We start from the raw sequence: 26,195 nt of genomic DNA, 5'->3' as shown, positions 1-26,195 counted from the left end.
CCCGTTATGAACTACTATGAACTACATCAAATGCATACAATTTCTTCTTAGGAAAGAGTCACATATGGAGGGGGTGGGAAACCGGTATTCTAATTTTTTTTTTTTTTTTTTTTAGCAGGGTCTCACTCTGTCGCCCAGACTGGAATGCAGTGGCACCATCTTGGCTCACCGCAACCTCGGCTTCCCAGGCTCAAGTGATTCTCCTGCCTCAGCCTCCAGAGTAATTGGGATTACAGGCGCGTACCACCACGCCCTACTAATTTTTTGTCTTTTTAGTAGAGACAGGGTTTCAGCGTCTTGACCAGGCTGGTCTCCATCTCCTGACCTCGTGATCCGCCCGCCTCGGCCTCCCAAAGTGTTGGGATTACAGGCGTGAGCCACCGCGCCCGGCCGGTATTCTAATTTTGATTGCACCTTGAGCCCTTTCACTTTGAACAATTTTCCAGTTAGTTCATCTCTAAATCTAAAACTAGAGCAAAACAACATTGCTGCTAAAGCAATCTAAAAATGATAAAACTTAACAGCTCTTCAAGAGCACAGCATACCTGCCGATTTTCATTAATATACAATACCACGTGGTATTAATCTTAGGATCATTTTAGGAAAAACTTTGGCCATTGGACATACATGATGTAATCCACTAGCTTACTGTGACATGGCTTAATGTTTTTATTAGGAGGCACACTTCAGAACAAGTCCCCAGGCCCTGGGTTTCTGGCCGTGGACTCTAACGCGTCATCTCCTCCAGGAAGCTCGCGAGAGCTGGGGCTGGGCTGGACGCGCCTCCTTGGGGAGCACTGCATGCGCCTCCTTGGGGAGCACTGCATGCGCCTCCTTGGGGAGCACTGCATGCGCCTCCTTGGGGAGCACTGCATCCACCTCACCTGCCACCGAAATGCATCTGTGGACCTCCGCTGGGGTTGAGCTCCTCTGGGTAGTAACCAGGAAGGTCTTATTTTCTATATCCGTGCGCCTGGCTCAGCGGCACACTTGTAGGTATTTGTGCTAAATAAAACAAAGCTCAACCTTTTCCTCAGGATGAGCAGCTCTTCCAAAAAATACATACGAAAATGTGTTATTATTTTTAACCTCAAAACCACTAGCAACTTCAATAAAACAAATTTTGGGTGTGCTTGTTATTGCTGCACCCTATTAAACAGATTAAGAATTTAGGCCGGGCGCGGTGGGCCACGCCTGTAATCCCAAAAGGCGGTGGGAGGCCAGCAGGCGTTTGGGAGGCTGAGGCGGGCGGATCCCTTGAGGTTAGGAAATCGAGACCAGACTGGCCAACATGGCGAAACCCTGTCTCTACCAAAAAAAAAATTACATGGGGTCAGGACTCTTGACATAGATACTTTAACACAGGGGAAAGAAATGCTTTGTCACTGATGGTGTCTGGCCACTTTATCACGCCACTCTATCCTACGGTGAGCCGCCCTAATCAGTTTACACATGTGAGTCCATAAATGCCCTAGGGAAGCTAAAATTATATTAATAGATACAAAATTCAGCTTGTTACAATTATTACTTTTTACTGCGGGTTCAGAGCCTGGTCTGAATTTTGCTGCTTAGCTTTCTCCCGCAGCTGAGTGGGAGCCGCAAAACCGAGACCTGTTTCCCTGGTAACGCTCCGAGCGCCTGGGCCTGCGACCCCTCCCTTTCTCGCGAGAAGAGACTGCCCCGTTCTTCCGGTAACTTTAGAGCCGCTTGCCGGTGGCCTCCCGCTTGAGCTTGGCTTTGCGCATGCCCAGAGAGAGTGGCGCGAGCCTGCGCTTTCCGGCCAGAGGACATGGTACGTTTTCGGGGTCGTGTTTGTGCTTCCTGTCTTGGAATCTACGCGGGTTGTGGGAGTTCCGCGCCTGCTGATCTGTCCTGAGTTCAGCCAAGGGGGGATGTGGCTAGGCGTTCCGCCTCTCTAGGGGAAGGGAAGAAAGAAGCAATAGGGTTGCTGAAGTTCGTGCCCAGGAGCCGGGGAGGGAAGCTCTGGACTGGGAAATTGGGACGCGGGGGCTGAGTGGCGCGAAAGCTATTGCTCTCTCCTCTGTGGGATACGACTGCTTGTCGCTGGAACAAGTTTTGCACGGTCTGTAAGAGTTGAGCCTAGCTGAAGAAAGGAGGAATTATAAATCCCAAATGTGGACCAAAACAATGCACGTTTTCCCCTCTCTCCCTCTTACTCCGCTCACCACCCCATCATAAGTACGTGCCCTTCTAAAACTTGGATCCTTGTCCTTTATCCACACACAAAAGGGAGAGCCCTGGAGTACAGCTGTCCAAGTGCAGAGTTGTTTAGATAGTAATGGCGTCTGCATGAGGATGTAGAACAGTCTTTATGACTTACAGCAGATATGGAATATAGTCTCCCAAAACTTGACATTTTGAGTTTCTGAAATTAGCCTTTTGCCTAGTCCGTGTAACATACCCCAAAGACAAAATACAAAGTATTTCTAGACATAACCCTTAAATTACAAAATAAGACATTTTTATGTATTGGAAGTATTAAATTGTTCTTAAATAACCAGCCACGTCTGGGCGCGGTGGCTCACGCCTGTAATCCCAACACTTTGGGAGGCCGAGGCGGGTGGATCACAAGGTCAGGAGTTCGAGACCAGCCTGGCCGAGATGTTGAAATCCCGTCTCTACTAAAAATACAAAAATCAGTCGGACGCGGTGGCGGGCGTCTGTAATCCCAGCTACTCGGGAGTCTGAGGCAGGAGAATCGCTTGAACCCGGGAGGCGGAGGTTGCAGTGAGTCGAGATCGCGCCACTGCATTCTAGCCTGGGAGACAGCAAGACTCCGTCTCAAAACAAATAAATAGATAAATAACCAGCCACTTCTCTGTTGATTACACTGTGATGCCAATTAAGTTACGTATAATTTTGGGTTCCCTTTTCATATACTGATATTAAAATGGAAGAAGTTTTGATAAAACATTTTAAAGATGAGAGAAGGTATATGCGGTTTCAGTTACCTTTGTAAGGGATGCAAAATTTGGTTTTTAAATGGAGCAATAGTTTCTTCTGGTTAATTCCTGTGCTTTTTGTTTTTTCATAGATGCAGGGGGAGGCACACCCTAGTGCTTCCCTTATTGACAGAACCATCAAGATGAGAAAAGAAACAGAGGCTAGGAAAGTGGTCTTAGCCTGGGGACTCCTAAATGTATCTATGGCTGGAATGATATATACTGAAATGTAAGTGAATCAGTCCAAAAAAAGTGAAACTTTAAGAAGCCAGTGGCTGGTTCCACAGGTTTTTGTGTTTGTTTTTGATTTTTGGTGTTTTTAGGTTCACTGGAAAGCCTTTCTAATTTTTTTTCAGGACTGGAAAATTGATTAGTTCATACTACAATGTGACATACTGGCCCCTCTGGTATATTGGTAAGTAAGTAATTTTCACCGTAACTTACATTTACCAATAAAAAACTGCCTTCAGGTTTAATTCAGCTTAGTATACATTTCCTTATTCAACAAGTATTTGACTGCCTGCTGGGTTGTAAAAACTGGGAATACAGCAGAAAGGGAGCAAGGTAAATCCCTGCTATTATGAAAGGAACATTCTGTTAGACAATCAGATTAATAACACTTCAGGTAATTATGAGTTCTGTGAAGAAAAATAAGTTTAGAGGTTAGTGAGATTTGTTTTTATTACTCTCCTGAAATGCGCTTTCTGTGTCTCTACCTTTTTACTTTTCAAGACCAGCCCAGATTTCTGCTCCATTGATGCCTTCCTCAGTTTTCACATTCTTTCCTCTCTTCTTGTCTGCTCTTCCATAGTCATTGGGTATAAAGAGTCTTTATGGATGTTAAAGTAAATTTCATAGTCTATACACATTAATCTAAAGTCTTTCACAGGGAGATAGTGTGCCAAGTTGGGAGAGCAAGGGATTTGCAATCAGCAGACCTCGGTTAGAATCATGGCTTCACTAACTCTCTACTCTTGTAAGAGTCACTTGGCTTCTGAATAATGTTGGTTTATATTTAAAATGAAGGTGAAAATATTTATTGTACAGGGTTGCTAGGATTAGTGCTATTTTGAAACTCACTAGTAAATTACCTACACATAATTTTTTTTTTTTTTTGAGAAGGAGTCTCACTCTGTCACCCAGGCTGGAGTACAGTGGCACAATCTCAGCTCACTGCAACCTCCACCTCCCAGGTTCAAGCAATTCTCCTGCCTCAGCCTCCCAAGTAGCTGAGACTACAGGTGTGCGCCACCACACCTGGCTAATTTTTATATTTTTAGTAGAGATGGGGTTTCACTATGTTGGCCAGGCTGGTCTCAAACTCCCGACCTCAGGTGATCCACTCGCCTCAGCCTCCCAGAGTGCTGCAATTATGGGTGTGAGCCACCATGCCCAGCCACCCTACACATAACATTCATTAAATTATAGTTTTTATGAGGAATAAGAAGGTAATTTTAGTTTGCTAAGTATAGAGGGTTTTTGTGTTCTCCAATAGATGCCCTCCTCACCCCCCTTATTAAAAAAAAAAATTGTTCTCTTCCAGAGCTTGCCCTTGCATCTCTCTTCAGCCTTAATGCCTTATTTGATTTTTGGAGATATTTCAAATATACTGTGGCACCAACAAGTCTGGTTGTTAGTCCTGGACAGCAAACACTTTTAGGGTTGAAAACAGCTGGTGAGTGTTTTATATCTCTTGCAAAGGTGGGGAAAAGGTTGGCAATAAATCTTTCTCAGTTTAATTTTCCCATTTCGTAAACTCAAAGCTGGAAGGGACATCAGCTATCTTAAGCAGGATACAATAAATTGTCTTATGACCAATGATTATCATTCCTACTTGTATACATTCAACTATTTCATGGAAGTTTGTTCCATTGTTCAGGTGCAATTAAAATTAAATGACTAACTTGCTGAGTTGAAACCAGTTTCTAATTTTGCACTCTGGAAATGGTAAACACGTAATTTGTGTCCTTTGGTAATAATACATTCTGTGATTTAACAACCAAGTAACTCTGTTAACTTTTTTCCCTTAAGAGAAAGACTTAGTTGCTTAAATATATTTTCGTATAATTTTATTTGAAGGTACATACACATATGTTGCTTTTTTTTTTCCTTCTAGTTGTACAGACTACGCCTCCGCATGATCTGGCAGCAACCCAAATCCCTCCCGCTCCACCTTCCCCTTCAATTCAGGGTCAGAGTGTGTTGAGTTATAGCCCTTCTCGTTCGCCCAGTACCAGTCCCAAGTTCACCACCAGCTGTATGACTGGTTACAGCCCTCAGCTGCAAGGTCTGTCCTCAGGTGGCAGTGGTTCTTATAGCCCTGGAGTGACCTACTCGCCCGTCAGTGGTTATAATAAGGTAATGACTCTCTTCTCTTGTCTAGTCACATTATTTTAGAATTGAGAGGTATACTAAAAATCATCTAATGAGTCAAAACTTATCAGTGAGCAAACTGAGAGTTGATTTGCTCAGAACACCATTTAAAAACCAAGAATAGAACATAATATCTTAAACACAACATCTTAAAATGAAAGAGAAAAAATTAGCATTTACAGAGATAACAAACTTAGTGCACCATCTACGATCTTTCAGCTGTCTTTAAAACAAGTTGAAACCAGGATAATTTTTTACTTTAGTTGCTTTTACTCCTGTTTTCCCTCTTGCTTTCCTTCTTCGTGTGAGGCCTTTGTATACCTTTTTAGAGTTTTAGTGTGGTTTATCATGTTGGAGTGTCTTCTAAGCTAAAAGCTGGGATTGTCACATAGTTTCTTTTTTTTTTCCAATGAGTACAAATGATTCTTGAATATGGACGCTTTCCATGGAATAGTAGGAACCTTCATTTCCACTCCCACAGTAATGTGAAATTTTGTTCTAATTTTTAGGATTAATAGAAACAGGATTGACAAATTGAAATTTTGACTCCTTCTTGAAGCATAAAACTATTAATATAAGAGGGGCGTTGAAAGAAGAGTGGTCATTTCAGATGCTGTCGCTACTGTGTTGGACTAACATCTCTGTAGCTGCTAGTTAAAAGAGGAGTCTCTGGAGATGAAACTGACACATTCTCTGCCCTTATCCATTTACATATTTCTTTTTTTTTTTTTTTTTTGGAGACAGAGTCTCCCTCTGTTGCCTAGACTGGAGTGCAGTGGGGTGATCTCAGCTCACTGCAAACTCCGCCTCCCGGGCTCATGCCATTCTCCTGCCTCAGCCTCCCGAGTAGCTGGGACTACAGGCGCCCACCACCGTGCCCGGCTAATTTTTTATATTTTCAGTAGAGACGGGGTTTCGCCATGTTAGCCAGGATGGTCTCGATCTCCTGACCTTGCGATCCGCCCTCCTCAACCTCCCAAACATTTACATATTTCTTTGTAATGAAATTCCGTACTACTGGTTATCCAATATTAAAATTAATTTTGGCAGGTAATAGAATTTTGAAAATTTTGTACAAGTTAAATTTTTATGAGAAAGTATATATGTAGTGAAAATTAATAACTCATAGGTAAATGTGACTTTTAAAAATAATTTTTCACAAGATGATACTATATGATCCTTATAGAAAATTGGAAAAGTAAAACAGAAGGAAAATTATTATAGTCCTGCCACACAAAAATAATCTGTTTAATGGCTATTTAATACTCATCTAATGGATATACCATAATTTACTCTTCAATGTTTAAGTCATTTTCATTTATAAAAAAACTTTTTAATGTATACTAAATAGCCCTGTACATAAAATTATTGATAAATTTGGGATGGGAGTGTCTATCCAAAAGAATTGTACCAATTTACATTGTCGCAGAAATGTAGAAGAGTGTTCGTTTTACCACACTGTTGACCATCAAGTTAATTTTTTTAAAAAATAAATCTCTGCTAATAAGAAACATGACAATAGTCTATCGTAACTTTTAACATACATTTATTTCAAAGCCGCATAGCTAAATCAGGAACTTCTTGTGCTTTACTCACTTGTCTTTTGGGTCTGTATCCTCTGATTTTTTTTCTTGGGTTGCTGTTTAATTATAGAGTTTAATATATGTAGAGAGAGAGAGAGAGAGAGAAACTTTAAATGTTTAATAGTCTTATCTGTTTATCTCCTTGTGGTTTGCTCTGTTTTTAAATTTAGAAATTTTCTTAATTTCAGAATTGATTCCCCCCCCACCATAATATAAGATGATAATTTTCTCATTTTTGTTTTTTGCTAAAATTGATAACTAGTTGTCCCAATATTATAAATTATTTTTACCTTGATTGACTTGGAGCCTCCTTTGAATTACATGTGATTTGTCTTTTTCGGGGTGATTCTGTTCACTTGCTGTGTTTTTAGTGCTGTGTGTAGCAGTTTCATTGTGGACTGACTGTTAGAAGAGTTAACAAAAAATGTTAAATACTATTGCATTTTTGCTTCAAAAACAGATAAATCATAGCTTATGTTCTATTTGTACAAAAGAAGTGACACCACCAAAATATAATTTTTATTTTTAAAGAAATAATTTTTTTCTTATGTTAACTCTCCCTTTGTACCCACTCTTTTCCAGTTGTTTCTTCTGCCTTGTACATCTTTGTATTTATAAATTAGAGGGAAAAAATAATGAATTGAGTTTTTTTTTTTACCTTAGTAATCTTTCTTTTTTTTAAATCTTAAAAGATATGTCAGGAAATTATCAAAAGAAAGTAAAGGTGACGGCTGGGCGCAGTGGGTCATGCCTGTAATCCCAGCACTTTGGGAGGCCGAGGCAGGCGGGTCACAAGGTCAGGAGATCAAGACCATCCTGGCTAACATGTTGAAACCCTGTCTCTACTAAACAAAATACAAAAAATTAGCCAGGTGTGGTGGCAGGCGCCTGTAGTCGCAGCTACTCGGGAGGCTGAGGCAGGAGAATGGCGTGAACCAGGAAGGCGGAGCTTTCAGTGAGCCGAGATGGCTCGCTGCACTCCAGCCTGGGCGACACAGCGAGACTCTGTCTCAAAAAAAAAAATAAAAAAATAAAAAAGGTGACAAAGGCATATCAGGAAAGCATAAAAATAAGGTGGTAGTATTAACAATGAATAACTTTAGAGGAGGAAGAATTATATGAGACAAAAGGTCATTTTAAGTTGATGGAAGAAATAATACGTAAGATAAAATAATAGTTAGAATCACAATCCCTGTATATTGAATAATACAGCATCATAAAATGTAAAACAAAAACCTTTAGAAACATGAAATCAATAAACACAATTGTATTGGAAGACTTTAGCATTATCAATGTCTGATAAAGTAGGCAACAAATAAGGACACAAAAGATTGGAACAGTAAAATTTAATAAGACAACCTCCATAAGAATACTATTGAATATTGTACCTTTCTATTTGAGATGTTCATGAAATTGTACACATTGTATTTTCTGACCAAAACAAAAATAAAACTAGAAATTAAAAATAAAGGTTTGAAAAACACCACTAAAATGTTTAAAAATACTCACCAAAATATTAGGTTAAATTAAAATTAGGAAAACAAGAATGCTTCAATATCAGAATTTATGAATATAGTAAAAGCTATTTGCAGTGGTAAATTCTTAACCTTAAATGGTTTCATTTTTGTTTTTTGGGGGGGTTTTTTTGAGACAGAGTTTCACTCTTATCACCCAGGCTGGAGTGCAGTGGTGTGATCTCAGCTCACTGCAGCGTCCGCCTCCCGGGTTGAAGGGATTCTCCTGCCTTAGCCTCCTGAGTAGCTATGATTATAGGGGCCCGCCAGCATGCCCAGCTAATTTTTTTATTTTTAGTAGAGATGGGGTTTCACCATGTTGGCCAGGCTGGTCTCCAACTCTTGACCTCGAGTGATCCGCCCACCTCAGCCTCCCAAAGTGCTGGGATTACAGGCATGAGCCACCTCGCCCTACCCATTTTTGTTTTAAAAAATAAAAATAGATGTACCCAGAATTCAGGTCAAAGTTAGGAGAGTACAACAAGGAGGATACAGAAAAAATGATAGGTATATGGTACAACATGGATGAGTCCTGAAAACACTATGCTAATGAAAGAAACCAGTCACAAAAGACCACATATTATATGATTCTAGTTACATTAAATGTTCAGAATGGGCAAATCTATAAAGACAGGAAGATTAGTGGTTATCTAAAGTTGGGGTGGGAAGGAAGGAGAAAAAGGGATTGATTTTAGTGGAAGAACAAGAATGTTCTGAAATTGATTGTGATGGCTGTATAATCCTGTGAATATACTAAAACACATTGAGTTGTGCACTTTACATGAGTGAATTGTGTGGTATGTGAATTTATATCTCAATAAAGCTATTTTTAAAATGATAAAAGCAAATGTTAATGAACTGTTATCTAAGAGCTTTTTTCTGTGTGCATGGGAAATCCCATAAAATAGACAAATCTGTCAAATCAGCAGAGCAAATAAGACATAGACTTAAGGAGAAATTGAAATGGAAGATTTAGAAAAGGATACAGAGAAGTGTAAACCAAAATGAATATTTTTACATTTTATGGTAAGAGCAGAGAATAGCTATTACCATAACGTTTCATGTCTCTGTGTTGTTACTGATCTTTTTAAGTTATTCTGTCTGCTGAAAACACTCTTAATATCATCCTTTGTTTAATGATGATAAAACATATCATTTTTAAGTGCATAGTTCAGTAGCATTAAATGCATTCAAATTGTGCAGCTGTCACCATCATCCGTCTCTAGAACTTATCATCTCCCCACTGAAACAATGTGCCTATTGAACAATTAACTCTCTTTTTCCACCCCCTAAGTCTCTGGCAACCACTATTCTGTCTCTGAATTCGATACTGTAAGTACATCATGTAAGTGGAATCATACAGTATTTGTCCTTTAACTGGCCTATTTCACTAGCATAATGTCCTCAGAGTTCATCCATGTTGTAGCATGTGTTATAATTCCCTTCCTTTTTAAGGCTGAATAATATTCTATTGTATGCATACACCACATTTTGTTTATCCACTCATATGTTGATGGCTTCCGCCTTTTGGCTTTTGGGAATAGCGAATGCTGCAGTGTACATGGCTGTACAGCTTATCTGTTTGAGTCCCTGCTTTCAGTTCTGGGTATATATCAAGAAGTAAAGTTTATGTATCAATTTTTAATTTTTTGAGGAAACACTGTATGGTGTTTGTTTGTTTTGGTAGAGATGGGGTCTTGCTATGTTGCCTGGGTTGGTCTCAAACTTCTAGACTCAAGCAATCTTCCTGCCTCAGCCTCCCAAAGTGCTGGGATTACAGGCATGAGCCACCACACCTGGCCCCGTACCATGGTTTGTAGCCACTATGCCATCTTACATTCTCACCTTAGAATATTTGCATAATGATATACCAAATAAAGCATAGTAGTTTAAAATAATTGCTTGTGTTAGTCTGCTTGGGCTGCCATTAAAAAATGCCACAGGCTTTGTGGCCTGACAGAAATTATTTTCTCATAGTTCTGAATGCTAGAAGTCTAAGATCAAGGTCCCTGCTAGTTTGGTTTCTGGTAAGGGCTCTTTGTAGTTTACGGACAGCCACTTTGCCCTGCCATGGCCTTTCTGGTATCTCTTCATATGACACTGAGCCTGTCAGAACAAGGCCCCACTCCAATGACCTCACTTAGGTTAATTACCCCTTTACTTCAAAAACAGCCACATTGGGGGTTAGGGCTTCAACATATGAATTTGGGGAAGACACAGACATTCAGTCTATAATGTTCACTTTTTTTCCTCTAGACTGTAACCCTCTTGAGCACAGGATTATGTGTTTTTATTCATCTTTGTTTCCTTAGCACAGTATATGGAATATAGATGCTACATCAGTGTCTGTTGAACCAAACTAATAACTTAGAAAAGTTAATGAAATACATTACTTTTCTTGGAAAAAAAAAAAAGCCAAAAATTGGCTAAGAAGTAGAAAACCAAAATGAGAGAGAAAGTTTAAAAACAATATATCGAATACATCCCCAGAAGACTGTAGGGCCCTTAAGTTTTATTATTGAGTTCTTTTAAACTTTGAAGAAACAGTTACTTTATAGACTTTTTATTATGGAAAATCTCAAACTCACAAAAGTGAAGAGACCAGTTTTAATATAGTAAACTCCTGTGTATCTTTTACCCATCTTCTAAAAGTTATTAATATTTTGCTGGGGTAGGAACAGCTAATTCTAATCCAGTAAAACAACATGTTAACATAAACTTGAGTTAGAAAACAGGATTGAAATCCTGGTATGATCTTCAGCAAGTTACCTAAACTCATAAGGCGAATATAGTAATCATATGTACCTGTTATTGAAAAGATAAAATAAGACAATGTATATATTAAGCGTAATTAGCACATTGCCTAACATATATAATGACTGCCTAAATACTTGGTATTCAATATGAATTATTACCAAATGCAGAAAAGATGAGAACACCACTACCTATTTCACTTTACAGAATGTAATAAAACTTAAAGCACAAAATAGTTCTCCCTGGGATCTGTAAAAAACAAACCGAAAAAACTTAAAAACAAATAGGACAATGTGAAAGTTGTAAATTAAATAATGGTTTGAATTCACAGAAATTAACAACTTTTTTTTTTTCCAAATAACTTTTAAGGAATAATTGATGACCAGGTAAAATTTATCCTAACAATGCAAGAAATCTATTAATACATTATATTCAAGAGTTCATTTAAAACCTAAAGTTTGAAAAGCTGTTTCCTAAAAACATCCATTTTAATATTAAAAACTTTGGTTAAGTGGCTGGATACACAGTAAATATCCAAAATCAATAGCTTACAGTCATATATACGCCAGCATTATTCAATTAGATCCAACAGGAGTTTCAAAATTCCTTTCATAATTGATTAAAAAACATAAGATTCCAAGATTGAGCTTTAGAAGTAAAGTGGGGCCAAAATATTGCCAAGAAATAATAAGAGATGCTAGATGAAGAGGGATGAAATGTTCTTGGATAAAAAGATACTGTTACGAAGATTTTCTCCCTACATGCTAATGTATAAGGTGTATGCAATTCTAATCAGTCCCAGTCTACCATTTTTAAAGAATAGATTTATGCAAGTTACTCATTGATTTTAAAGTTAATAAAGAAAAACAAATGATCCAAGAAAATTTTGAGTAACAGGATACTTACCCATAGACATTAAAACTTAATAAGTAAAATATTATGGCCTGTAAGCAAAAATAGGCCAATTAATGCAATAATAGCCCAGATATAGTGTATATAATTATGTAATATGTTAATTTTAAAAATAAAAGAGAAATCTGTGTGGAAGAGGATTAACCTTTTTATTTTCAAACAGCATTTAACAATTACAAGACTGGTTAATCTTTAACTTATTGCAAACTAATACGAAGTGATAATAAGACCCCAATGGAAAAATATTATAAATGTACTTGAGTAAACATTTAAATAAAATAAGTAATCCAAGTGACCAGTAATTGTATTTTTTAAGTGTTCAATGTCATAAATATAGGGAAATGCAAATTAAATGTCCAGTTTTTAAAATTCTTGTATATCAAGTAAATGTTAATATGCTTTCATCAAATAATTTCAGTTTTAGGAATCTGTTAAAGAAGCCATCAGAAATTCAGTCAAAGATTTATGTACAGCTATCTTCATTGTAACATTGACAAAGCTATGTATATTTTAGAGATTTTAAAATACATAAAATATGAAAAAGGATTATATTATCTCTGGGTGGCAAAGTTACAGATGTTTATACTTTCTATTTTTTAAAATATGCATGTGTTACTTGTTTTTTTAAGAGATAGGGTCTTGCTCTATCACCCAGGCTGGAATGCAGTGGCACAGTCGTGGCTCACTGTAGCCTCTAACTCCTGAGCTCCATGAGTTACCTTTTTTTTTTTTTTTTGATGGACTTTATTTTTTAGAGCAGTTTTGAGTTCACAGCAAAATCAGGAGATCTCATGTACATCCCCTGTCCTAACATGCATAGCCTCCCCCAGGATCAGTATACCCCCTCACAGTGGTATATTTCTTTTCTTTTTTTTTTTTTTTTTTTTTTTTTTGAGACAGAGTCTCGCTCTGTCACCCAGGCTGGAGTACAGTGGTGCGATCTCGGCTCACTGCAAGCTCCGCCTCCCGGATTCATGCCATTCTCCTGCCTCAGCCTCCCGAGTAGCTGGGACTACAGGTGCCCACCACCACACCCAGCTAATTTTTTTGTATTTTTAGTAGAGACGGGGTTTCACCATGTTAGCCAGGATGGTCTCAATCTCCTGACCCCGTGATTCACCCACCTAGACCTCCCAAAGTGCTGGGACTACAGGCGTGAGCCACCGCACCCGGCCTCACAGTGGTGTATTTCTTACAGCTGATGAACCTGCATTGACACGTCATTATCACCCAAAGTGCATAGTTTACATTAGGGTTCACTCTTGGTGTTGTACGTTCTATGGGTTTGGACAAATGTGTAATGACATGTTCACAATTATAGTATCATACAGAATAAAACTGCACCATTTATTCATTCATCTTTTCCTCCAAATTCCTGTTAACCAGTGTTTTTTTTTAATTGCCGCCATAGTTTTGCCTTTTCTAGAACGTCATGTACTTAGAATCATACCCGTGTAGCTTTTCGGATTGGCTTCTTTCACTTAACAATATGCATTTAAGATTGCTTTATGTCTTTTCGTAGCTTGATAGCTCACTTCTTTTTTTTTTTTTCTTTTGAGATGGAGTTTCGCTTTTATTGTCCAGGCTGGAGTGCAGTCGCGCGATCTTGGCTCGCCACAACCTCCGCCTCCCGGGGTTTAAGCGATTCTCCTGCCTCAGCCTCCCTAGTAGCTGGGATTATAGGCATGCGCCACCACGCCCAGCTAATTTTGTATTTTCAGTAGACACAGGGTTTCTCCATGTTGGTCAGGCTGGTCACCGACCTCAGGTGATCCGCCCACCTCAGCCTCCAAAAGTGCTGGGATTATAGGTGTGAGCCACCGTGCCCAGCGGTAGCTCACTTCTTTTTAGTGCTAATACTCCATTACCTAATTTTGCCAGTTTATTTACTCGTTCACCTACTGAAGGGCATCTTGGTTGCTTCCAAGTTTTGGCCATTAGGAATAAAGCTGCCATAAACATACAGGTTTGTGTGTGGACGTAAGTTTTCAACTCCTTGGGTAATACTAAGGAGCACAATTACTAGTTCGTATGGTAAGATAATATTTACTTTTGTAAGAAACAGCCAGACTGTTTCAAAGTGGCTGTATCATTTTGCATTCCCACCAGCAAAAAATGAGAGATTCTGTTGTTCCACAACCTCATCAGCGTTTGATGTTGTCGGTATTGTGGATTTTCGCCATTCTACTAGGTGTTTTACTTAAGTCAAAAACCAAAACAAAATGAATTTCAATTAAAGAAAAATAAAGTAAAGATCTTTTATTTTGTATAGTTGGCGAGCTTTAGCCCCTCTCCTCCTTCTCCGTACCCTACCACTGTTGGACCAGTGGAGAGCAGTGGATTGAGATCTCGCTACCGTTCTTCACCTACCGTCTACAACTCACCTACTGACAAAGAAGACTACATGACCGACCTACGAACTTTGGATACTTTTCTCAGAAGTGAAGAGGAGAAACAGCATAGGGTTAAGCTAGGTACATATATATTTCTGTATAGCTACTATACATATTTTTGGTGTCAATCCTTAACTTACTATTTTCATTATTTTAATATCCATACTAACATACTTTATTAGCTTAGCGTGTTTTGTTTTACTTTATATGTAACATTATTTTATGCAGTTAGAATTAAGTTCACTAAATTTAAGAAGTGAAATATAGCTAAACTAAGAAATCTCAAACCTACAATAAGATTGAAAGCTTTTTCGTATAATGTAAGTTACAATTTCTATTTAAAGTTGAGGCTACAAAATAATGTTTTGAAGCAGCGCGTAGTGAACTTACTCAAATTATAGCTGTCTCTTTTCAGGTAGTCTTTTGGAAGGTTGGTGTGGCAGAGCAGGCTGAAAGAGAGAGCATGTATTTACTTGAGAAGCGCTGCTGTTTTTCATAACATTTTAAAACTTGCGTTTTAGTATTTCCTGAAAGCCTATAGTTTACCTTGGGAAAGAGTGTTAGCAAATCTTAATCTGTTTGGGGTGGATTTGATTATTACAGAGTCAATTATTTGAAACCAAATTAGGTTATTGAACTGAGTAATGATTTTTCCCCTGTCAGGAACTTTCACGAAAGCATATTAGGCGCTAATACTCAGCTGTGGCGAGGAAGCCGGTTATTGGACCATGACTCTTTGTGTCGCTTGAAGTCTCACCAGTGATTTCTAATTTCATTTTGCCTGAAAGTGCCACAGATGTTACAGAAACCAGTCAATACTATCTTCTTATTTTTGATACATGCTTTTTGAAAAAAATTTGAAATATTTTGAGTCTACTGAAACTTTAATACAGAGTATAATACAAAGAACCTATGTATCCTTGGCACATCTTTGTAATACCCAGATATTTTCTGACTTCACTTTTATTCTTTATCCCAGTAGGAGCTATTTAGAAGTAATATTATTATTGTTTGGAAGTGTTATTGGTGTTGCTTTTAATTTTCAAGCCTGAAAAGGCTTGGTTACCTTTTTTTTCTCCTAAGTTAATTTTACTGTGGTTAGAGAATCTGATCTGTACCTATCAATTTTGTGTTTGTTTGAGACTTGCTTTTAGGTCTACTATGTGATCACTTTTCTGTAAATGGCTTTGGTGTATTGAACAGAATGCAGAGTCTCTAAATTTGGGGCTCTATATTTGTTCACTGTCACACTTCTTGATGGTATTCTTAACTACTTTATCTTACTAATTTTTATCTGCTTTATCTATTGGTTATTAAGAAAGTGTGCCAAAAGCTCCCGTTGATTGTCTTCCATTAAATGTTTTCTTGCAATTCTGTCAGATTTGCTAAGTATACATACGAGATTACGTTAAATGCATGTAAATTCAGAATTGTGAATATCATTCTGGTGAATTATGCCACTTATCTTTATCTCTTAGGCTTTTTGCCTTAAAGTCTATTTTGTCTGACATTGACACATCTATATTAATTTCCTTTTGGTTAGTATCTGGCTGGTATATCTATCTCTATCCCTATACTTTTAGCCCTTCTATACCCATGGGTTTTCGAAAATTAAGTATTTTGTGCAAATTAATAAATGATTAATAAGTATTTTGTGGGAAGCTACTTATCTAAAACTATATAGTTATTTGGTCCCCATCAAACTTTTTTTTTTTTTTGAGACTAGGTCTCACTGTTGCAGTGGTGCAGTCTTGGCTCACTGCAGCCTTGAATTCAGCGCTCAGGTGCCTCTCCCACCTCAGCTTCCTGAGTAGCTGGGACTACAGATGCGTGCCACCATGCCATGCTAATTTTTGTGTTTTTAGTAGAGACAGGGTTTTGCCGTGTTGCCCAGGCTGGTCTCGAACTCCTGAGCTCACACAATCCACCCACTTTGGCCTCCAAAAGTGCTGGGATTATAGGCGTAAGCCATTGTGCCTGACCCCATCAAACTTTGACTTACTGGTTCTAACATCCTTTTAAGATTATTTTCAAAATTATTACTATGTTGGTTGTCATGGAGCTTTCCAATTTCATCATTTCTTCTATGTTTATTCCTTTAACATTTTTCCTTTTTTTTTTTACTGTAATACAGTATACATAAAATTTACAATATTAGCCTTTTTTTTTTCTTTTTTTGAGATGGAGTCTTGCTCTGTCGCCCAGGCTGGAGTGCAGTGGTGCGATCTCGGCTCACTGCAACCTCTGCCTCCCAGGTTCAAGCGATTCTCCTGCCTCAGCTTCCCAAGTAGCTAGGATTACAGGCATCTGCCACCATGCCTGGCTAATTTTTGTATTTTTAGTAGAGACGGGGTTTCCCCATGTTGGCCAGGCTGGTCTCAAACTCCTGACCTCAGGTGATCTGCCCGCCTCGGCCTCCAAAGTGCTGGGAATTACAGCCATGAGCCACCGCGCCTGGCCCAATATTAGCCATTTGAAGTGTTTAATTAAATGGTGGTAAGTACATTTACATTATTGTGCAGCTGCCTTTTACATTTATTTGTTGGTATTCTGTAAGATAAAGGTTTCTTCTCCCTAATCATATCACTTATGTTGATGATTTGATTGTCTCAGATTGGGCTAGTGGGATCCTCTGTAAGCTGACTTCTCTGTTCTTTTGACATGACACTATCATTCTTTGAGCTAATCCCCCTGCCCGCACCACCTTTCTAGCACCACAAAATAGGTCAGGCTCATTTTGTGTTTTCCCTGGCTAGCTCCAGAGTCACTCTGTTTCTCTAAGAGCCCTGATTCCTTTTAATGGAGAATGATACTTAGAAATTATTATCTGGGCACTGGGCACACTGTTGTTATTGAGGTATCATTACTCCAGATCCTCTAGGAAATATTTGTATGGACGTATACACAGATATATGTACACACACACATCTATATGTGTTATTCTATGTTTTTAAAAAACCATGAGTTTATAATGTTACTTCTAATTCCAGTCCAGCTATACAGTTTATTCTGTCCTCCCCACTTTTTGTATTTGTAACTTTCTCCAGTAGTGAAAAACCAGGCCCTCATATTCTCTCTCTCATGCACACTTTTTTGCTGAATCATTTGAAAGGAAGTTGCAGGCATCATGCCACTTCATTCCTGAATATTTCACATGCATCTCCTAAGACCAAGACATCTTCCTTTATAACTACAATATGGGCTGGGCTCAGTGGCTCACGCTTGTAATCCCAGCACTTTGGGAGGCTGAGGCAGGTGGATCACGAGGTCAGGATTTTGAGACCAGGTCAGGATTTTCTGACCAACATGGTGAAACCCCACCTCTACTGAAAAATTAGCGAGGCTTGGTGACGCGAGCCTGTATCCCAGCCACTCTGGAGGCTGGGGCAGGAGAATCGCTTGAATCCGGGAGGCAGAGGTTGCAGTGAACCGAGATCACACCACTGCACTCCAGCCTGGGTGACAGAGTGAGACTCTGTCTCAAAGAAAAAATAAATAAATAAATAAATAACGACAATATGATTGTCATGCTTAAGATACTATGGGTGTTCATATTCACATTTCCCCAGTTGACCCAATACTGACCCTTGTAGTGCTTTTTTTTTTCTTTTATTGATGCGGGATCCAATCAGGTATCACATATTGCATTTACTTGTGTTTCTGTTGTCTCCTTAAATCGAAACCATTTGGATAGTGTGGGTTTTGTGGGATTTTTTTGTTTTGTTTTGTTTTGTTTTATGACATTTACATTTTGAAGAGATGAGGCTGTTGTTTTGAAAATTCAGATTTGTTTGATCATTTTGTTACTGTTAGATTCCGTTTAAATATTATTTTCTGACAAGAATACAACATAGGTGGTGGCATGTCCTTTTCAGTGTATCACATCAGGAGATACATGATGCTGCTTTGTCTCTTTGTCGGTAATATATAGTAAAATTGGATCACTTGGTTAAGGTGATAGCAACTGGATTTCTTCATGATTTTCCCTTTATGTCCTGTTTCCTTAACAGCCTTTTACCCAGTGATTTTAGCATCTGTTGATGATCCTTGTCCTTGATAAAGTGGTGATTATAAAGTAGAGATTTTCTTTGTTTTTTTTTTTTTTTTGAGACGGAGTCTCACTCTGTCACCCCGGCTGGAGTGCAGTGGTGTGATCTCGGCTCGCTGCAAGCTCCGCCTCCCGGGTTCATGCCCTTCTGCTTCAGCCTCCCGAGTAGCTGGGACTACAGGTGCCTGCCACCACGCCTGGCTAATTTTTTGTATTTTTAGTAGAGATGGGGTTTCACCATGTTAGCCAGGATGGTCTCGATCTCCTGACCTTGTGATCCGCCCGCCTTGGCCTCCCAAAGTGCTGGGATTACAAGTGTGAGTCACTGCGCCTGGCCGAAGTGGAGATTTTCTAATTATTTATTTCTACACTTCATAGTTTGGCATTCTTCTCTAAAGAAGAGCATTCTGTTTTACCCCCACCCCAGCTTTTTTGGTTTAGTCACTGTGGACTCATCAGCTCTTTCTTTAGTAATGTCTAAACTGTTACTTAACTAATTCATTGAGTTTTTTAATTTCAGCCACTTGTTCTCATTTTATAGTTTTATTTGGTCCTTTTCAATTATGCCAGGTTTTTGTAGAATATTTTTTATTCTTATGTTTTCAGTTCCTTTTTCTATCTCAGTTGCTTAAACACACTTTTTAAATGTTATTTGTCCAATAGTTCAATTATCTAAAGTTCTTGGAGGTTAAATACTGACCGTTTTTGTCTTGTTGGTTGTTAGGACTGCAGTCTTGTTTCCTTGTGATTGATGTAATTTCTGTTTGTTTCTGGTAAGCTTATCTTGGCTGGATGGAAGCCTTGTCTCTTCCTAGCTGTTTTGTATTTGCCTCTGTCAGGTGCCTTAGGAGTATTATTGACTTTGAGCTAACTTAAGTAATTTCTAAGCTTGGAGATTCCTGGACCTCACAGGTAATATAAATGGGCACTCTAAACCCATGTGAAGATACATCTATAATTTTTAAATCTCAGGGTGTTGTTTTTCTTTTTTTTTTTTTTTTAGTCTCCCAACAACCTATGACAGACAAGCTTTCATTATCTCCTGGTCCCATTGAACAGATTGTTTTCTTATCTACTCTGAATGTGGCCCTTTGAGATTCCTGGTCCTCTACCAGGACCAGGGACTAGGGGTAGGAGAAAGGTGTCAGCCCAACTCTCTGCCTCTTAAGGGCCCAAATCCTTATCTCCGTTTCCCATTTGGGCAATGAATCCAAGCTGATAGATTTCTCAAGGCCTACAAAATTATCTAGAGCAGCCACAGCAGCCTCTTACGGGCTATTTTGATTTTTAATTCTCTTTTCATTTTTAACCACTGGCTATTCATAGCCTTACTTTTTTGCAAGCTCCATTATTCATCTTAATAATTTTTTTTTTTTTGAGATCAAGTTTTTTTTTGTTTTTGAGATAGAGTCTAGCTCTGTTGCTCAGGCTGGAGTGCAGTGGGGTGATCTCAGCTCACTGAAACCTCCGCTTCCCGGGTTCAAGCAATTCTCCTGCCTTAGCCTCCCGAGTAGCTGGGATTACAGGCATGCACCACCACACCTGGCTAATTTTTGTATTTTTAGTAGAGACAGGGTTTCACCATGTTGGCCAGGCTTGTCTCGAGCTCCTGACCTCAAGTGATCTGCCCGCCTCGGCCTCCCAAAGTGCTGAGATTACAGGCGTGAGCCACCGTGCACTGGCCTAAAGAATGTATTTTATTTAATAAATGTTTTTAGATATTTATAGTGGGAGATGTTTTAGGTTGTCTGGTTTCCTCTGTTGCCAGATTTCCAAATCTCCATGTGCTTTGACTCTTAGGTCTTTGAGGTTCTCCAGCTATAGATTGTGTGCTGTTGTAGTGGTGGTGGTGGTGGTGATGGTGGTGTTCGTCATGGAAAGGCCCTATTTTGTCATTACTTGCTATGTACATTTTTTCTTTGCTTTGACTAATGCCCAGAGGTACTAGAACTTCCTATTTCTATTCATTGTCTAAAGCCAGTCCTCAATGAAATTTTTCTCAAATACAAGTTTTTTCATAGAAAACTTACGTTTCTTAAAGTTAATAATCGCAATGATTAATCAAATAGGATAACTTTATGCTCTGTTATGACCATGTTTTTACTTTCCATTTCTGTTCTCTATTTATTAAATCATTTGTGTTGGTTGACAACTGCTTTTCTTGACATTAATTCATTCCTAAAGTCAGTTTTGCCAGAATTTCATACAGTGTGATGTTTCTTTACTGTATATAACTTTTTATGCCAGCATGAAACATTCACCAACGCTAACAAAACTAGCTAACCTTCAAAATTTTGATGAATTGAAATATTGCTACATACCCGTTTGATGATTTCTAATTCTTTGTACCCGTAAGCATAAGGAAAATGAGTTTTATTATTTTCTAGTCATTCCTTTTAGAATTCTGCTAAGATTAAAAAAAAAAAATTGTTTCTATTTATAAGTTTTGTTTGAGGGTATAAAGTACCAATTGATATTTTTTATATCAGTTAAACTCTGAAAATATAAGCCCTTCATAAATACCATATAATTGTTGTCAAAAACTTGCTTATTTATTCAGGCGCTATGCTAGATGCTAGGGAAAAAAAATGCTCCCTGCTTTCAAGGAGCTCAAATTCTATTTGGGAAAACAGACAAAAACTATAACCCGGAAGTGTGATTAATATCCTGGTTCAGAGGCCTCTGTAGGAGTACATTCCTAAATAGAACTTTTTTTTACATTTCTTAAAAGTAAATTTATAAATTTAGAAGGATAACCATCAGATAGTCTTTTAGTACAACTCAGGAATTACCACAGGCTGTTAAGTAAAACACAGTAAAGTACAGGGACAAATAAGTTTAGCCTGTTACCAGAAGAGTAATCTTTTAGTAGGAGGCTATAGTTATCCCTTTTAGAAAGAGCTTCTAGAAATTTCAAATAAAGAACTTGCTTGGCCTATTTATTTCCTAAAGAAATTTGTCTTTTGTTTGTTTCTTACTAAATGATTTAAAAGTCTTAGAGAATGAAACGAGCTTAACTTTTCAACAGAGCTAGACAGATGCCTTTGACTGCTTATTGTTTTTATGACTGTTAAATTGATATGGCTCAGAAAATACTATTTAAAATCTTTAATCACAAGCAGACTGTGATCTCTAAAGAGAAAATTATGTTGGGGAGAAGAGAATCTCCTTGAGGGTTGGTCTTCTGATTCCTGGATTGCCATTGCCTAGATACAAGTGTTAACTCTAGATGTCAGAATTGCTACAACACACTGATACTGTTTATCTTAACAATTGTAGGGAGCCCAGATTCTACCTCTCCTTCCAGCAGTCCTACTTTCTGGAACTATAGTCGTTCTATGGGGGATTATGCACAAACTTTAAAGAAGTTTCAGTATCAGCTTGCCTGTAGGTCTCAGGCCCCATGTGCTAACAAAGATGAAGCCGATCTCAGCTCTAAACAAGCCGCAGAAGAGGTAAGTGGAAAATAAAAGTGACTTAATATTTATGATTTATGCATTGCTAGAAAGTCTTCTACTTCTGGAACATTTTTTCTGTAATCTTCCATTCTGTTGGACAGAAATGTAAATCTGGCACACATTAGGCAGTGGGAAAGCTCCTGTCTTACTTTGTGTGCCTAAAATTAAAAACTAAATTATATCATACATTTTACTCTGTGACACACAGTTCACCTTAGTGCCCTGCCTGAAACATATTTTTACATTGATTATAAAAAGGCTCTCAGGTATATAATTGTACTTAACACATACAGAAGTCTTGCTTTTAAAATATATTTGGATTAGAATATTTGTCAGTAATTTTGTCACTTTAATACCAAATATGGAATTTTTATTTTGTTCTTAAAAGCAAGAAAAATGGGCTGGGCACAGTGGCTCACGCCTGTAATCCCAGCACTTTGGGAGGCAGAGGCGGGTGGATCACGAGGTCAGGAGATTGAGACCATCTGGCCAACATGGTGAAACCCCGTCTCTACTAAAGTTACAAAAATTAGCCCAGCATGGTGGCGTGCGCCTGTGGTCCCAGCTACTCAGGAGGCTGAGGCGGGAGGATTGCTTGAACCTGGGAGGCAGAGGTTGCAGTGAGCTAAGATTGCGTCACTGTGTTCCAGCCTGGACAACAGATAGAGACTCCATCTCAAAAAAAAAAAAAAAGCAAGAAAAATGTTCTTTACACATACCAATGTAAGGAACTTTTAAAGATAAATCTGTGTGTGAACAGCATTTATAAATGAGTAATAAGAAAATTACTGAATATTAATTAGATGAATATTGATGTTTGGGAAATTTTTTTTCAAAGTTCATTAAATATTTTTTAGGATGGGAGAAAGAATGATGATTTCTATCAAGATTTTAACTCACTGTTCATTTTAAACATGAATTTTTATAGGTCTGGGCAAGGGTGGCTATGAATAGACAACTTCTTGATCATATGGATTCATGGACAGCTAAATTTAGAAATGTAAGTTCTGACATTACTCTTTGGACAATATTAGTGCCTCTTAATATGCAAAGCATGTTATTAGAATATCATTTAGAGTTCATTATAAATTAGAATATTAGTTATAAAGGTACAGTATGAATGGTACATATATAAGGATAAACATGACTTACTATATGGTATTTATTTTCATGAGATTTTTTCTTCCTCCATATTTAGTGAATTGTTATGTTTTGAGAAGATAAAGGAATAATATGTTTAGTTATTGAGATCCTCCCTTTTCAGTTCTCAGTTTTATTTTCCAAAGAGCTTTTCTATTGGAGCCTTTTATTTACCTAGAATTGTGAGGGGAAACAAAAATGAGGTCCTTGCCCTCAGAAAACTTAAAGAGTTAGAGAGATAAGACAACATATGCTTGAAGCTATTTCAAAGTAGATGATGATTTCTGTTTTTCTAGAGAAGATCCCTCTAATCTTGGGCCAACGTTTCCATATACAGAGTGAGTGAGTTCCCTATTTCCAACTCCACGTCCTCCTCCCACCTTCTCTAGTACCTGTGTGTTCTGGGTTCTGTTAGGCATATGGACTTCCCCTTCCACTATACGGAGCTCCACTTAGCTCTGAAGGGGTACTGCTTCTGTTGTTTCATCCTTCAACACTCATCCATCCACTCTGCATCTTCTAGAACTATTTTGAAATCACTTGTGCTCATTTTTTATCCTTTTACTGTTATTTAAATAGGGCATCAAAATAGAGGGGCAAAAAGTGGTAGCCTACTTTATTGAAACAGAAACCTGGATGGCATTTTACGGATAATTCCTGAACCCAATCCTAGACTTACTCAGTTAGAATTTATAAGGGTGGGGCCTAGACCTCTCTCTGGGACACGTTAGGTAATTTTGTTACAGCCAAAGAGTACAGCTGTACTCTTTTGTACCATTTGTCACAGCTGGCAAATTAAGATGCATGTAGTAAATGTTGGAAGGATGAATGAGTCAAATCATCTCCTGAAACTGGAGTTTGTTGTAGTTTCTGTTATAGGCTAGTCTAAAAATGCTAGCATGTTTAAAATATGAAGTCTTAGTCAGACAGAGTATTAGCTACTTAGAAGAAATACAAATACATTTCCTCATCTGAAGTCCCTAGGTGACCATGTGCTATAAAATTTAGAGTTTTTGGATTTTTTTTTAAGCAATACATGTATACCTGTACCGTATAATTTATAACACCAGAGTCTAGTTAACACCCAGTAATCAACCACATTAATACTTCTGCAGAAAAGCATATGAATAGTCACACTCAGTGAGATAAAGCCTATAAATAGCTTCATGTGAATTCAGTTCAAGTCTTGCCAGTATATCAAAATTTGCTTCCTTACATGGATTACAAGAAATCTTTTAAGTTCCCAGAAGGTTTTTGTTTCAGTTGTTTATAATATTGTATTTCATTGGAAACATTTTTTCATCCTTTTATTTTATGGATAAACAAAAGCATGGAAACAGAAGTGGTAATTGAAGTTGCTACAAACACATACACAAAATAATAACACACAAACCAGATGGGATGCATCCTTAGTCTTTTCACATCCCAGCATTAGTTTTATATTAGCCATGGAAAAGGCATTTGAAAGTCCCAGTCCTAAAGTAATATTGTAATATTCAAAAGCCAGTTTCAAATGTAATAAGTCTCTGTTTTTCCACATGGTTAGGGAATTGGGTGAGCCTGCTGAGAGTTAAGCAGTTATGTTAGTTTGAAAAACTATCTTACTGATTGCAAACCAATATAAACACTACATTAATAAATGTGTGAATAGTTACCCTACAAATGTAAACTGAAGATTATCCTTTTAGCTAAACATAATAATCAGAAAATTTTAAGAAAAATTTAACATATAGCTAAAAGTTTTATTTTTTTTTTTCAGGAAAAAAAAAAAACATGTTATTTAAGAATGTAGTTTAGTTGCCAGGCGCAGTGGCTCATGCCTGTAATCCCAGCACTTTGGGAGGCTGAGGCGGGCGGATCACCTGAGGTCAGGAGTTCAAGACCAGCCTGGCCAACATGGTGAAACCCCGTCTCTACTAAAAATACAAAAAATTAACTGGGCGTGGTGGCAGGTGCCTGTAATCCCAGCTACTCAGGAGGCTGAGGCAGGAGAATCCTTTGAACCCGGGAAGTGGAGGTTGCAGTGAGCTGAGATTGCGCCATTGCACTCCAGCCTGGGCAACAAGAGCGAAACTCCATCTCGAAAAAAAAAAAAGGAATGTAAGTTAGTTAATTTACACTCCAGTGGCATATTTATTTAACCATCTCTTGATTTCGGGTAGCTATTACTTTCATTCTCTTTCACTATACTTTATGATTCTTTTAATATTCAACTATAAGATAGTAAAAAAAATTCTTAGAATTGCTTGTAAAAAAGAAAGTAATTATTTGACAGCTACTTGGGAATTATGTATCCAAAATCTGTACCTTATTTCTTCTAGTGGATCAATGAGACAATATTAGTGCCACTTGTTCAAGAGATTGAGTCTGTCAGCACACAGATGAGACGAATGGGTTGTCCAGAGCTACAGATAGGAGGTATGTGAAAACAGAGCCCAGTGTTGGATTTCTATTAGTAAATCTACCAAGTGGAAAACTTCTTCTTGTAATGGATGGCTTAACTTATTTTGTTACCTTGGGGTGAAAAACCCCAAATGTCTATAATCTAGTTTGTTTTTTTTTTTTAACGTGACAGCTTTATCAGAATGTAATTTAGCTACCATATAATTTACCCATTTAAAATGTACAGTCCAAAGTCTTGGGTTATGCACCCATCACCATAGTCAGTTTTAAAGCATTTCATCACATGAAAAAGAAACTCTCCACCTTTTACCAGTCACCCCCCGTTCTATACATTTCTCCCAGCCCTTTGCAAGTGCCAGTCTATTTTCTGTCTCTGTAGATAGGCCTGTTGTGGATATTTCATATGAATGGAATCACAGAATATGAACATGACTTTGTGACTGGCTTCTTTCACTGAGCATAATGCTTTCAAAGTTTGTCCATGTTGTAGAATTTATCATTACATCATTTTCTTTATTGCTGCATAATATTCAAAATAGATCTACTACACTTTGCTTATTCATTCATCAGTTGATTGACATTTAGGTGGTTTTCACTTTTTGGCTCTTATGAATAATGCTGCTGTGAACAGTCACGTACAAGTGTTTATATTGG

At 38.0% G+C, this 26,195-nt stretch overlaps 1 protein-coding gene and 1 long non-coding RNA gene across 6 annotated transcripts in view; one reads left to right on the top strand and one right to left on the bottom strand.

Moving 5' to 3' along the window:
- Positions 1-701: 701 nt before the first annotated feature.
- The window catches only part of TMEM209 (transmembrane protein 209), a 41,844-nt gene continuing 16,350 nt past the window's right edge, over positions 702-26,195 (top strand). For 2 of the 5 annotated variants that reach the window (XM_063813860.1, XM_016956851.4), the window contains exons 1-9: positions 1,783-2,199; positions 3,056-3,192; positions 3,320-3,378; positions 4,507-4,638; positions 5,080-5,321; positions 14,372-14,573; positions 21,820-21,995; positions 22,927-22,998; positions 25,460-25,556. In XM_063813860.1, the coding sequence (XP_063669930.1) occupies positions 3,056-3,192; positions 3,320-3,378; positions 4,507-4,638; positions 5,080-5,321; positions 14,372-14,573; positions 21,820-21,995; positions 22,927-22,998; positions 25,460-25,556 (1,117 nt within the window). In that variant the 5' untranslated portion in view covers positions 1,783-2,199. 5 annotated transcript variants of the gene reach the window in all.
- LOC107975947 (uncharacterized) lies at positions 6,866-7,321 on the bottom strand. Its single transcript, XR_001719508.3, has 2 exons — positions 7,210-7,321; positions 6,866-6,975 (listed from the first exon to the last, which is right to left on the bottom strand). It is a non-coding gene; the product is annotated as an uncharacterized LOC107975947 (long non-coding RNA).

Source organism: Pan troglodytes, chromosome 6 (assembly GCF_028858775.2).
Source record: "Pan troglodytes isolate AG18354 chromosome 6, NHGRI_mPanTro3-v2.0_pri, whole genome shotgun sequence".
NCBI classification, from domain to species: domain Eukaryota; kingdom Metazoa; phylum Chordata; class Mammalia; order Primates; family Hominidae; genus Pan; species Pan troglodytes.
Note: the sequence above shows the minus strand (reverse complement) of the source record. Positions and strands in the feature narration are given on the sequence as shown.